The sequence below is a fragment of the Parus major genome, chromosome Z, assembly GCF_001522545.3.
Source record: "Parus major isolate Abel chromosome Z, Parus_major1.1, whole genome shotgun sequence".
NCBI lineage: Eukaryota > Metazoa > Chordata > Aves > Passeriformes > Paridae > Parus > Parus major.
This window is the reverse complement of record NC_031799.1, coordinates 31,021,267-31,036,527: the sequence shown is the minus strand read 5'-3', so window position 1 is coordinate 31,036,527 and position 15,261 is coordinate 31,021,267. Positions and strand designations below refer to the sequence as shown.

At 36.2% G+C, this 15,261-nt stretch overlaps 1 protein-coding gene across 2 annotated transcripts in view; it reads left to right on the top strand.

The window, feature by feature from the left end:
• TTC39B (tetratricopeptide repeat domain 39B) overlaps positions 1-15,261 on the top strand; it is a 76,182-nt gene that overhangs the window by 20,960 nt on the left and 39,961 nt on the right. The window contains exon 2 of one of the 2 annotated variants that reach the window (XM_015615172.3): positions 3,811-3,845. In XM_015615172.3, the coding sequence (XP_015470658.1) occupies positions 3,811-3,845 (35 nt within the window). Of the gene's footprint in view, positions 1-3,810; positions 3,846-10,600; positions 10,827-15,261 lie in introns of those variants that run through there. The other variant, XM_015615171.3, reaches the window with a different exon arrangement.

Genomic DNA, 15,261 nt, shown 5'->3' with positions numbered 1-15,261 from the left:
AAGTGTAGGTACTGATAGATGTCCTATATTAGTTGAAGAACCTCTGTTCATGCTGCTTTTGTAAGGCTTGAGAAGTAAAGTGTCTGCTGTGAACATTTCTGCTCTCATTGCTAGAGTGCAGGAGCTCTTCCATTTTTCTACATTAGTATACTGTGTCCATTTATTTCTCTTTGACTTTCTTTGCCTCAAAAGCTTTAGTATCTCTAAGTTATGTAAACTTAGTCGTTTTAAGCCTGCTTGCATCTTGAAAATGATACATAATAAACATTTAAAGAAATAATGCAATGATCAAACAACAAAAAAAAAGGACTGTGCAATTCAAGAAACATAATTTTGAGGCAGCTTTATTTTACTAAATCTTGCGCTGATGATTTTCTGAAATCTGTGGGAAAAGTCTGAGTAATGCCATCTAGTGGCAGTTTTACCTCTATTTATGTGATTTTAGTTCTTGGATGGATGTGTACTCTGGAAGAAGTGCACTAAAAATCTGTGTATTGCAGCATTAACCAGCATTGTACTGAGCGAGATAGTTATTAAACTGTTTCTCTTGGTACTAGCTTACGTATTCATATACTGCATTTTCTGAGTAGAATGTGAAAAAAGGCTTTGTGGTCCTTTTTGTGGCTTTAACTATCGTTTATATTTCTTGAGGATTTCTGCTCTGTGCATGTCCTGTGGACAGGACACTGTTATAACAAAGACATTCTGGGGTTGGAACCTGTCCTTTGGGACCTGCTCCAGGACAGACCTGGATCAGGTGAAGGAAATGAATGAAGGATTTGCATCCACCTCAGTCTCTTCAGCCATGTAAATGATGGAAATGGTGTTCTTTGCTGAAATGTGGAGGTCACACTGCAGTCTTGAAGGAACTAGCTGTGGCCAATGCCTGGCATTGGTCTTCAGTGGTGCTAAGTAAAAACACTTTCTTTGCTGTAGGCTAAAATGAACAAGTACCTCTGGAAACTGTTGTGACATCTCAGTTGTGTCAGCTACAACCTGCAGTGCTGGAATAAGCACTTGAAAGTAGAAACTGTACTAGCCTTTAATTGAATGTACAAGAATGTGTCTGACAATACTTTTGGTCTCCTTCTGTACTCTGAAGAATAGACAAACTTTATCAATCACTTGATTATATTTTTTTATATTGACATATAGTATATGCATATGTATGCACATTTGAATCTTAAATACGGCCTTAGGCCTTTAAGATGCTGTGTATTTTATGTAACAGTTCCATCAATCTTTTTGTTGAACAGGCTTAATTTACAAGCAGATTTTACCAGACTATTGGAAAAAAAAAAGTGAATATGTTCTGAGTACTTTTTAAATAATTTGTTTCATGGTAGGAATGTGATCACTCCCAGACCTTGATCGGGACAGAGCTATTCTAGTTACCCCTGTTGCAGTCCCTTTCTTTACTTCTTAGGATGATGTCACATTTTTGTTGTAATGGGCTTGGGATGGAGTAGAAAATGACTGGGCTTCTCTTCTACTGCCTCCAGCATTTTTCTGAGAGTCTGTGGGATCAGCTGCAGACTGGTGTAAGTCTTTGGAAATGGGATCAAGATACCAATTTGAATACTTTCTAATACCCATTTTGCATGCAATGGGAGTAGGAAGACACAGGAAACTTCAGAAAGAACTTTCAGATTGGGTGTTTGGTTTTTTGTTGTTTAGTTAGTTTATTTCTTTTAGCATAGAAGCTGTCTTCAGTGATGTTGTTTTTAGCACCTTTTAGGAGTCCCTTGAAAGGCTGTGACTATTCCTTATATCTTGGTGTTTGGGGAAAAACACTAAGGTTGTACTTCATAATTTTAAATGTTTGGACAGTCATTTGACTGGTGTGAATGACAGGAATCAAAATTCAGAAGCTACCAGGCAAAGGAAGCATTTACCTAGACAGAATGCAAATTCTTTCTGTTTCTTCCTGTTAAGTAGGTGCTGCTCTTGTATGAAGGTTTGAAAGAGCCTGCAAAAGGTTCACATCACAGATATTTATTCATGTGAACTTCCAGTCATTACTATTCTTTATTAAGTACCTGACAATTAAAAGTACCTTGACTTTTGCTTTTCAAGTTTGTTCTCTTAGGAGAGATGAATTGTCCTCAAAAAGCTGTAAGTGTGTTCTGCTTTGTTTATTCTGCCTAATTTCTTCTCTTGTCTCCACAAGTGTCTCAAGGAGGCAATTAGTCTTTAGACAAGGAGTTTATTAGAAGACTGGTGACATCCGTCAGTGTCTGGGGTGAGACATGGGTAACAGAATTTCTGTTGAGGATGTTCCTGTGGGTTTCTATTCAGCTTTTTGAAACTCCAGTTCTCCTCAGATCAGGAGGATAATTTAATTGGCTTTTTCCAAGTTCTTTTAAGTTCCCTCTGTACTTGGCACTGGTGAGACCACCCTTGAAATTCTGTATTCTGTATTGGTTTAGTCCCCTCATTCCAGGACAGACAGTGAGGTGCTGCGGGGTGTCCAAAGGAGGACAATGGAACTGATGAAGGGTCTGGAGCACAAATCCAGTGAGGAGGGGCTGATGGAGCTGAGGGTATTTAGGATGGAAAAAAGGAGACTCTGGAGAGATCTTATAACTCTCTACAGCTAACTGAAAAGGGTTGTACAGAAGTGGGGGTTAGTCTCCAGGCATCTTCCTGGCATATGTTAAAAGTCTGTTCCATCAAGCTTCCAGTTTTTCTTATGGAAAGAGTAGAAATCACGGTTACAAAGTAGAAAATAGTTTCGGTTTGAAGAGTGAATAAGGTAGCAGTCATGAGCTCAGAGGAGAGATGAGTTTGATGACATAACAAAAGCTTTCAAAATTTTAAGTGTCAAGAGAAGATCAAGTACAAATTGGTTCTTTACTGTTTTTGAATAAATAAAGCTGGAGATTGTTAAAAAAAGCTAGCTGGAGCCAGGCTCAAGTAGAAAGTCTTATTTTGCATTAAATGGGTATCAGGCTCATGAAATTCCTTACTAATGTTCTAAGTCATGAATAAAACAAAGTCTGCATGGTATTGAGGAAATCAGGCTTGTATTTAGAACAGAGATCTACTGAAAATCATAAGATGGCCAAATTTTGGTCTGGAATTCCCAGAGTTGCCAGAGGCTGGAAAGTATGAGGTAGAGAGGTATATGTGAGGGAGGGCTGTTTGCCCATTTGTCCTTGCTACACACTTCTAGAGCACAGTTTTGGAAGCTGGATACAGAAATAAATGATTTTTGAGCTGATCTGTTCTCATTTTTACATTTGTGGATTTCTTCCTTTATTTCAATTTGAAATTTGAACCTAGGTTGAAAGAGCTTTGGTTCTAAGTGGAAAGAAACAACTTCTAGATTTCTGGACTAAGCTGTTCACATAACTGCTCACACATGTGAGCTGGCTGCATGTGTGCACTATCTATCATGTCTTGTATGTACTCTGGCCAACCTGCATGCCAGGTACATGAACAGAACACCTTTTGTTTCATGTGTAGATACACTGCTCAGCTAGTTTGTCCTGAAAACATCACATGTGCTGCACAAACTCTTGAGGCAAAAGTCTGCATTGTCTTCTGTGTTATACATGGTGGAAGTTTAGAATATAAAAAGGAAAATATCTTTGGTTTAATTTAACTGTAGTCTGATGTAGTAGGTCGATGGGAAATCTCTCTGTACAAATGATTTGCAGTGAAAGCTTAGCAAACAGTCAGTAGACTTGTGAATATTCTGGTAATTACTGTCTGTTGAAGAAGTAAGTGCTATCTGGTAATGGTAAATTTCTTCTATGTTACAAAACATATATGCATTTAATAGAAACTTTTTCTTTTCTTCTGCAGGAAAACTTCGAAGATGCCTATGAAAACATCCCTGTGTAAGTAGAATTTTTTAAAATGTGTCTTTGTTAATACTCCTTATACAAAGCTGGAATACTGTGTGGACACCACACAGCATAATTTTATATACACTGACTATATTCATGTTTTTCAGAACAGTTAAAGTCCTCAGGAGTTGAGAAATGGAAATGTAATTAGGTTGATATATGTGATGAAATATTTGTGAACAAATGTGAAAATTGTAAAGAATTAAAAATAGAAATCTAGTAACTTAGTTACATACTGACAGCTCTAGACATTTTTGCATGCTGAAAAAATAGTCACAATGTTATTAGGAAAGCTTTGGATCATACATTATGCAAAACCATCTAAGCAAGATTTTCAAATGGAAATTGCTATGTCTTATACAGCTGCACAGATACTTTCCCCAATGAAGTGAAATAGTCACTTCTCTGACTATACAAGATATCATGCCGAAGCAACACCTTTCTTAAACTGTGATGAAAACACATTATGCTCTTCATAAGTGGTTTTAGTTTTTCTCTAGAATTTTATTTAATTTTTGTGCCATGAAGCACATGAGAAGGGGACTTCTGCTGATATCCTCAGATTGCTAAAACACTTCTGGACCCAGTAGAAGGTTAACTTCATGGCCAAAACATCCATAGTCTTGGCAAACTGTATTTTGCAGGTTTGCTGGACCCTCTGCAGATTTGCCAGACCTAGAGTAGTAAGGTCTGATCTGTGTAGAGCTGAGAAAAATTAAACACTGTTTCCTGACACTCAGAAGGAAACCTAGTATGTTCAAGTTGAGAATTCTGCATGTTAATGGTTGCTTATTCTTCCTTTGACTGCCAAAGGCTTTGTGTATGATTAGGTAACATCTCTTTGGCCACTGTTTTCCCCTGGGACAGGGACAAGAGTAACTTTGAAATACCATATGAGAATATTTACCCAATATTCATTCCTTCTATGAGAAATTGGTTTTGTTGTTTTCCGTTGATGTCTGAGCTGGGTATGGCTGTTTATTTTTGGCATGCAGAGCTTTGATTTGTTCTTCCTGACTGTCTTCTTCTGTGTTCATAGCTGTCTCACATACACTTTTTATAATAGAAGTTAGGATGTCCTTTTATTCTGGCTGGTATTACCTCCATCTGCAATAAGCATTATATAGAAGATGATAGAATATTAATGGGACAAAACATTGTGTCGTTACTTAACATCACATTGAACATAGTGAGTGTTTATATTCTTTTGTATCTGGGCAGGATTCTTCCCTGGATTAGACTCTACTTTCTCAAATTCTTTTGACTATACAGCTATTAAAAAAAAAATGTGCCTAAGGAACTGAAAAAGATCTTGGAATGTTTTGTGAATGTCTTCAATCTTATCTTTCTTGAAATGCTTTGATCGTAGTTTTCAAATGATGTTAGTAGATTCCCTGAGGGGAAAACCTTTTGTAAATCCAATGCCATACTGATTGTTCCTGAGCTTTATCTATGAATACAAAATCAATTGTAGTTTTTTCATTACTATATTGAAACAATAACTGGCTAGTGGTTTAAGCTTCTGGGAAGCTGTCTCTATTTTTTTGATTTTGGTATTGGTAACATTCACTTTCATAATTTTTCTATGGCTGTGTTTCATTCTCCCTTATTTTGGATAGGAAGGTGGCATTGTTAAGAGCTCTGTGATGATATGCCTGGCATTGGTTTGAGTGCATTGTTGTAGTTAGTTATATCCAATTGAATTATCTGAAATGTACCTTTTTTACAGGGAGTTGTGTCAACAAATACTCATGTTTACTTTTGAGGTCAGTTTTGGTTCCAGTTCTGTCAGATTGACATGTTAGTTTACAGAATTGGGAAAGAATGTGTAACAAGCAGATCTTCACAGTATTTCACACACCACTGCAATTCTTAGTGTGAAATATGTGCAGGGTAAAACGGCTCTGTATTTTGCACCAGTAGATGCTAGTGAGTGCTATTGCTAATCCAACTTGACTTTAATTGGCTTTATTCTTTAAATATTAATGCTTACCTATAGATACCAGATTGTGCAGGTTAGATGTTGAAAGGACAATGAGTTACCTTAGTGTGGTAAAATCCTTCCCTAAACCTCATGTGCTGCTCATATCTGAGGACAGGCCCAGGAAGAAGTCAGTCTTTGCTCCAGTGGTTTAAATGTATTAGATTCTCTGTCTAGACTCTTCTGTCATCTTCTACTCATAGTAGCTATTGTAGATATAAGCAGCAACTCCAAAGCATGTAATGATCAAAAAATACTTGCTTTGTAGAAACATGAAGAAACCTTTAAATAGAGTTATTTACTGTAAATTTTGTTCACTGTTTTTTTGCTAAAGCTGAAGAAAGGCTTTTACAGTAGGTCACTCTGCCATTTTGCTTAAAGCAAGCACTAGCATGTAATGTCTTCTCTGCCAGTAAAAGTAACTGAGTTTTCAAGGTACTGGTATGATAGGAACACTAGTTATGCCATTTTCAATCTTCCAAAGATTGAATATGTCAAAGTAAATTCACCATTACTTGTTTCTGTTAACTCAGCACTAGTTTGATTAGCATGTTCTGTTGTAAAAGGAACTGAATAACTGGAGACAAACTGTGATTTCTGTTGTGGAAATTGAAACCTCTGCCAAGAGGTTTTGTGGTGGTAGGCTGCTTTTTACCATTTTTCCAATGGAGCGTCTGCTCCCAAGTTTTGGGCTTGGCGGATGTGTTTGACAAAGTTACCTCATGCCTGCCAAGCATCTACAGGTTCCAAAACATAAGTAGATGGAACATATTTGTGTGTGGTTTATTCTTTTATTCAGTTGCTAAAAATGCCTCATCAATACTTAAATCTTACTGGGGAAAAACTACAACTTTACTTCTAGCCTTACTGAACAAGATAATTTTCTACGTTGAATTTTTTTTCAATGTATTTCTACTACCTTAATTTTTACTCAAATTATTCTAAAAATCTCTTTGTAGAATGCAAATATTCATGTTTTTTGTTGCCAGAGTGTAATTTTCTAAATTATGTTGTCTTGGGCTTTACAACTAGATTGAAAGTAGTTTGAGTTTTCAACAGTTTTTAACCATCACTGTATAATGCTTGGCATGTAGTGACCTTGCCACTGCTATTTTGATTCCTGTATGTATTTTATCTTCCTGAAGTTCTCAATTTGTTTAGAACATGTATGTAATATTAATTCTGTTTTATTTCTGTCCATCTCATTTTACTTACTTTACTTTCCTTAAAATGTCATCTATATGTGAAAGGAATAAGTAGCCATCAAGTTACGTTTGTCTGTGCAATCCTTCTTAGATTGCAAGGCAAAGATAGTGCCTTTATTTACTACCCCAATATCAGAGGCTTATGCAAATGAATAGCAGCATTTAGCACTGTATTATGATAGCTGTGTGGGCATTTTATAGATGTTTTGTAGTTGAGATTGGGAAGAAACACAGTAGTCTGACTGCTGCAAGCAGCTCATATGCAGAGGAAGTCTTCATGTTGTGCTGTTTATATGGAAATTTCAGATGCCAGACCCTGAGTTATGTCACCAGTAGAAAGCTAGTGAGATCTCATTTAAACACATTTAAAACATGAATTATTGGAAAAGTGGGAGCTTGCATTCTGTAAGCAAAGTGGACAGATGATTTTTGATCAAGAAGGGAACTTTTGGTATTTTTTGTCTTTATAAATTTCAGCAAAAAGAGACATGCTTCACTGATTCTCTTTCACATTTTCTTTGCCTACCCAAGCTGTATACTGTTAATCCTTGATCCTACCAAAGCAGCTCTGTGTGGTATTACTGGGGTGATAGATTAAGGGCCAGAAGTGTTTAAGGAAGTTAGAGCAGGTTAGCCTTGTAATCTTAGATGTGTAGTTAAGATTTCAGTTACATCTGCACCTGTGAGTTTTTTGTCAGTGAATGAAACTGAACAGTTAAGGAAATGGCTCTAAATTAAAATTTTAATTCAGGGAGCCAACAACTTTTGGAAATTTACTGTCTTTGTAAGTTTAAACTCATATTCTGACATTGTCTTGAGAATGGTGAGAAGCTGCAGTGGCAATTGAAATCCTCCAAATTTTATTTTCTTATGTTTGACCCTCAAGGTTAGTAGAAAAAAAATCCATTAAAGGCATTTTTTGTGTCTAGAAGATAATATTTTCATAGCTGCAGAAATATAAAAATATGATGCACTATTGTGAGTTTCAAGATTTGAAACGGCAGTAATGATCAGTAGCCTTATCTCTCTAATCTTTCCCCACTCCAAGCAGTTCTAAGATTATAAATTTCTAATCTTGGAGATGTTTTCATTGGGAAATAATTATGTCATTCTTAACACGTTTGTTTATTGCCACAACACTTTTTGCCTGTGCTGTAAGATTTCTCTGTGTTTGGATTTCAGTAGAATACTTCAGGCTGCACTGTGCTGTTGTTTGTATCGATATCTTCTGTTCACTTTGAAATTTGCATTTCCACTTGTGTTCATACCTCCTTACAAAGTGAGGAGAGGAGGTAGACAACCCAAAATCAAACAGTTTCAGAGACATTGTACATGAAGTGCCCAAAACTTCATGTTTTCCACACCCTGTTAGTCTTTTTGCAAGCCTTTGCTGAAAGGCTGGTGCACAGAAAGATACCACAGCATGTTTTTCTCTTATCCCCTGTTCACCAGAAGAAATTTGTCTTAATTGGGCCTAAATATTTCTTTACTGCTCTGTGGGTTGTTCTTTCATTACAAATTAATTAACACTATAGCTTTAAAATCACATCATATTTTTGGGGTGGCGCTTTCTGGAGACTTCTGGAGTTTATTTAAGTATCATGTTGGAATCTTGATATTATGGTGGAATGCATGATCACATCTGTGTTTTCTTTCTTTAAATGTCTTTCCGGAAAGTAATGTTTGTCTGGTGTTTTAATAAAGACTACATAGCACTATTTCTAGCCCTGCAGCTCAAGAATTGCCTAGTCTGAATAACTTCTGAGACTTGGAAAGTGATGTAGACTTTTGGATTGGTGGTACAGCCATTAAGACATTAAGACATAAGTGCTTTAGATAAAAAAACGGAAAGATGAGTTCTAAGTCTTGATGAAGAAAAAGTGTAAATTGGTTAGATGCTGAGAAGTAGGATTGTTTTTAAGGAAAACAGACTGAAATCCAGATTTGCCTGTTTGTTTATTTTAAGCCATTAAACAACAACAAAAAAAAATCCTGGTTTTCAGTAGTGTTGTTTTGGTTGTTTGATATAGTTGTGTCATGTCCCTCCCTCTGTTTCCCTAATGATTAAATGCTGTCACAAGTGTATTTTGAGAATCAGTCTGAGTGGAAGGTGTAATGAGTGTGTATTAGTTCATTTTCCTTAAGTCAATCCAGGGAAAATCTTTTGAGCATGGGTTGATATTTGCAGACAGACAGCTTGCTTTTGTCATCTTTGTGGAAATGTTCTCCTGACTCACAGCTTTTTCTAGAAAATAGTTTCTCAGCCATCAAGTGTTTACTGTCTGAAACTTGTGTAAAAAACAGAGCACTGTATGTTTATATGGGTGACAGGGCAGCCTTAACTGAAAGTTTTCTATTCTTCATATATAGGCAAGGTCACAGAAATCCTGGCGTTTTTACTTTCCCTGTTTCTAATATTGTCAGTATATTAACTGACACTACTGGGTCGAGTTTCCTGGAAAAGGTAGAATGTCCAGATTTTAAAGGTGCCTGTTGTCTATAAATTACAGGTGTCAATCTCACCTCTTTGAAAAGTTTACAAGATTTAGAAAACCTTTTTTACTTGCTCATAGCCCTTGGTTCCCACAGGTGTTGTAGGAAATACTATGCAATTCTTTCCCAGTATGTTACAAATAAGAATGTTTTAACAAAAGTAAATGGTTTAAATAAATTAGTTTGAAGTATTACTGCTGATACTACTTAGCCTGTGCCTGAAATAAGTAAATGCAGATGTGAGGTTTCCTGCATTTTGCTTTAACAGATTTGTTTGAGACATTTTTGTGAGTAAATCTCAATTCATAACAGTAAACATAGCTAGAAATAGGTACTATTAGTCCAGTTGGTACAGCTTTAAAGAATACCTTTTGAAGATAATAGTGGAGGACATAGTTTAATTTTCTGCTGCTTAGGTCCCATGTACTGAGCTTTCATCATATCTCATGTAGAGAGATTAGACCAAAGGAATGAAACTATGTTGTAGCTGATTTGCTTTTGACTCTGCTTTCTTCTATTGCAGTTGATATTCATGAAGAGAACTGTTTATTAACAGCTCTCTGTGTTAGTGATTTCTTTGGTCATGGAACTCTAGCTAAAAACGTGGATTTCTGGGGGAAAATATGTCAAAGGGTTAATTAAAAAAAAGTGATGTTTGAGTACCATTAAATAAAGAAAATCAAACATGAGCTAGTTATTTTTCTTCAGTGTTACTTGCTATCAGCTCTCATATATTTGATCTAGTTTTCCTGCAGCTGCTTTAACATACTTTACTGCAGTTTCATTAGCATATCTGTCTGACTTTAATTGTGGCTTCTTTTTTTTTATATATTCAGGAAATACTAAGGTGACTCCTTTTTTTTCTTTAAATATAGATTACTTTGCGTTCCTCATGTCTCCATTTTCCCCTTGCAGTTAGGAGTGATGGATTAGAATTAGGCTGCAGCACAGATTGGGAGAATCTCCCAGCATCCTCTTCCTGCAGAGGCATCAGCTTCCAGCACTGACTGTAGCTGCTGCCACTCTCACTGACATTTCTTTTGAATTCGGCTATGGAGAGTGCCTCTGTTGCCAGCTGCTGGCATGGAAACTTTTATTCTTTTTGCTTGATAACTCATTAATGAAATCTCATGGATATTGGGAAATAAAACAGAATCACTTTTTATGCTTTTCTTTATCTTTTTGCTTTTTTTTTTTTTGTGTGTGCGCACGGTGGAAAAAGAGTGAAAGAAGCAGCACTTATTTTTACACAAGGACTATATTTACATACCTGAAGTTAACTGAATTAATCCTGTAAGTATATTATCTCTGCCTAATAGTCCTTGAAATCATGAATGTGGTAGTGAGATTTATTGGATTTTGTCTATGAAAATTTGCTTCAGAATGTATGTCAAACTACAACATTTTTTTTTCCTATAAATTTCCTTGAAGGTGAAGGAAAAATTATATATTCACAATGGTATTATGAAATAGTTGTTTCTCCTTTGCACTTTGCAGTGGTGAACAATGCTTTTAGAGAGCAGAAGCTTCTCTGCTGATGTCAGTGCTTAATCAGCTCAGATACTGTAGGTTGTAGGACACTGCAAGGTGTCCTGTATTTTGGGATGCCACTCTTGAAAATGTGGTAATTTAAGGACAGTATCAGACTTAGAGCTACTTTTGCCATTTATAGACTGTCTTCTGCTCCTGGTGGCTGCGTTGATTTAACCATTTGAGGTTATGTAATTTTTTACTTACACATAAATAATTTATTTCATGGGATGCAGTGCAGTGCTTTCAAAGTATTAAATGTTAAGTATAATGCACTGTGGTGTTAGAGACTTTAGTTTTTTCAGAATGCCTCCAGCATAGGCTGTAAGTTCTCTATGTAATAAATTCAAGTAAATTGGTCTGAAGTTTAGGAGGAGTGTCTTGCTAGGATCATGGTGTCCTAATTGTCTCTTTGGATCTGGGCCAATATTTGTGTGACGCAGTGTTAGTCCCATAAACATCTGGCCTGATCTGGTGTCCTACTTGCAGTTTGATTTATTTTTTATCTTTTTCCGTAGCAAGATAAGTGAAATTTTTATTCATCTCATGTAAAACTGCCAGTGAGCTGTCATTATTATTCATATATGCTAGCTCTTCAAGGAGGTTCTTTCTCTATTTTGTTGTCAGCATGCCTTATTTAGACCTACTTTCAAGCAGAAAAGTTGAAGAGATCAAAATTATGTATTTTTTATGGTGAACATCTATTTGTTTGTATCTACATGCTGTATATTGAATTTTGGCAGTACCGCTCTCTGCCATATTCAGGTGATCAATTTTGTACACTGTATTTATTGTATGTGTTGACCTCAGCTTGATTATTTGATACAAATTATTAGTCTAATAAGGAGTATTCAAGCATAGCAAATTCTTAGTTTATGCAATGGTCTCATGTTAAAACTTTTATCTAAAAATACTGTCTAACCAATAAGTTACTTTAAATAAATCTGATAACCCTTTATATTGCTATGGATTCTCATTAGTGTTGAACAAAAGAGTGTGAGATTTTTCTTCTACTGCAAACCAATACTTTATTTTTCTGCCTTCTCAGTCAGACTGTGATCAATTCTAAATGCCTGTGATCTGACTGTTTTGCTGCCAGTTTTTAAGCTTTCATATATATTGTGACAAATTCATGCTGGAATGGCTTGATATGCTTACATAGGATTATTTTGTAATCATTTTAGGGATCAGATGAACTGTGTATGCTTATTCAGGTGGGTAAATAGTAACCTAAGGAGTTGGCATGTCTTGCTTTCACAATATGGGTCCTTATGGGAAATTTGTGTCTCCCTTTCTGTCCATGTGCAGTGCAATCTGCTGTTGAACTTAAGAACTTGGTGTCAGATAAAGCTGCTCACCTTACTCAGATGATAAAAACACCTGATTTGAAACATTGATTATTGGCTTACTGAATCTTAATAATGATAAGTTAAAAATGTAAACATTTGGCTATGCTCATATTTCTTTTTAAAAATACACATAAGATAATAAAGTGGCTAGAAATGTAACCTGTCTTATTTTCAGAGCAGTAGGCTCTGTTGGCAATGGTGGGTTGATGGTGAGCCAGCAAGATGAGCTTCATCTTGGCACTGTGTATCCTGTGGCACCTGAGATTCAAGCAGATGGTCAACTTTGCCTGGATTTTCTTCCTTTGTGCTTATTCTGTTGCTTTGTTGCATCTGTAGAGTAATATGTGCGGATACACAGATCAGTATTCAGATGCTGCATTGATAATAGGTAGATAGGTAAAATCTATGTTTTAAGAAAGAAAGACCACTAGGGAAGCTCCTTATCTTGCCATCCCTCCCTGCCCCCTCAGTCATGGAAATATTTGGAAGCTAACCTCTTGATCACTTTCTTGTAGTCAATTGATAGATTCCCATGAGGCAGCACTGTGGGTGCTGGGCTTCTTTCTGACTAGAAGGCGATCCAGTGATGCTTGCCCTCTTAAGTTGGCGATCCCAAACAAACTTTAGGTGCAGAATGTAAAGCAAATAAACATAATTCGTCTCCTGACATGATGATCTGACATTCAAGTTTCAAGATCAGATGAGACTTCTGAGAAGCAATTTTTGTTTCTATAGAAAGTTTTTGTTTGTTTGATGGTCTTTTAATGCATTTAATTTGTAAGACAGCATTACAGATATTTCTGCTGCTGTGAGCAGTAATAACTCCTAGAACAGGACACTATCACCTGTAGGTAAATGTGTTTAGTTTAGAGGAGCTAAGACTGTAACTTCTAGCTCTAAAAAGAAAGAGAAGGCAAACACTTGTCCTAAAATACGAGCAGGTTTCCCCTACCCCCATTTTGTGGTCTGTAAGACAGAATTGTATCTGCCATCCTTGCCCTTGCATTGTTGTTACATTACATGTAACATTACACCTGTTAATGTATACCAGTGGATCAATTAAAATTGTCTCTTAGTGAAATTCCGGTAGTCTATGAAAAGCTATCAGCTTGACCTTTTCTGGCAACGCTAAGGTATAGATAAAAACTGTAAAGTCATTCTCAGCTCATTTTGGTGCATATTATTTTAATAAAAATTGGTTTTCAATAGGAGCAGCTACCTCCTTTTTTCTCCCTCATTTACCTCTAGAGCTCCGACTCCTTTTCCACAGCTGTTCCTTTTGAAAAATTGTTTTCAGTGCTTTCTCTTTACCTATACAAATGCATAATATCAGCTAGCTATTGTTTCTTTTTGCTCTGCATAATCTTTTCTGCCACAGCTGTAAGGTGAGGGAGAAGAAATAACTTAGCAGATCCTAACCCAACAATGAAACAAAGCCCTCAGTGCTATTAAAGGAAAGGAAAATGCCGTAGTAATGAGTTGGCTTGATCATTCAAAGGATTGTATAGGCAGATCCAATGGTATTGCAGCAATGATCCAGAAATTCACGGATACAGATTTACAGCTAGCTACACTCAGGTAGTGCTGAGAAAGAAGGTGCAGCAACACTGATTCTGTTTCTACCATGGTGTTTGCATCATGTGCTATTATTACCAGCTCTCTGGGTGGATAGGTGTCTGCAAAAATTCAAATGGAAGCCAGTACCAAGGAACGGCTTGGGTAAGAACAATGCTGTTTGTCTCTCTCTGCTATAGAATAAGATTTCAAATACAGTGTAAGGAAGTCCTAAGGGAGGAATAAGTGAAAATAAGTGTGTTATGCTGATGGTTTTGCCTGAATACCAAGCTGTGTAATTTCATGTAATTTAAACTAAATGACCATTTAGGGGGTGTTCATCAGTTGTGTGTTTTCTGGTGGGACTTTTTAAAATTACTTTTGTTTGTTTCTTTCTTTTCAAAAAGTGCCTGACGTTGGATGCATTTTATTATTGTGAGCTTTTAAAGTAATTTCTGCCTTTTTGCAAATTTGGCTAACACAGTAGTGTGTAGTTTCACTGCCAGTGTGGATTTTTTTAAGTGAATGTTCAGCATACAGAATATTGTATGCATTGGTGACGTTCTGAAGCAATGAAGACAGTAAGCCTTCAAAGGGATAAATAATTTGTGCCTTGCATTGGCAAGAAATTTTTTTTCAGTGCTTACCATAAATATTTTATTTACCTAAAATTCATGCATCTCATAAAAAGGGGTGTGTGCATCATGAACGCAGAATTTGGTGGGGAGGTATGACTAGTGGATTTAATACGTGGGAAAGATAAGATATTGTTTACTACACTGACCAGGTGTTTGAAGTTTTCAAAATTTTGTATTAATAGTAATAGCCTAGGATAGAAAATGCTTAATATAAATTGCAAATATGCCTAAGGTATGCCTTAAAGTGTTTTTTGTGTGGCATTTAGCCATTTTTCTATTGTGTGATTATGCGTGGTGTTGAAGACTGAGTTTTAGATTAAATGATAAAAGAGTTTGCAACAATTTTTCTGTTTTCACTAAAAAAAGTACTGATCACATGATCTTATATTTCCCCAGGATCACTTATATTAACACAAAAGGTTTAAGCATATTTTTGTTCATAAACTGGAAGCAATTGGCCACCTAAAAATACTGTGATCCCTTTAATGTCAGGGGTGTAATATGCTTTAATATCTTAGCATGAAGAAATGTTCAACTGTGAAACAGGTTACTCAGTTTGATTCTGCATTTCTGAGTTACTCTCTGGGTTAGAGGGTATGCATAGCCTGCCTATAGGTGAAAGAATAAAATTCAGCTTCATGAGGCTTGCCTGATGGC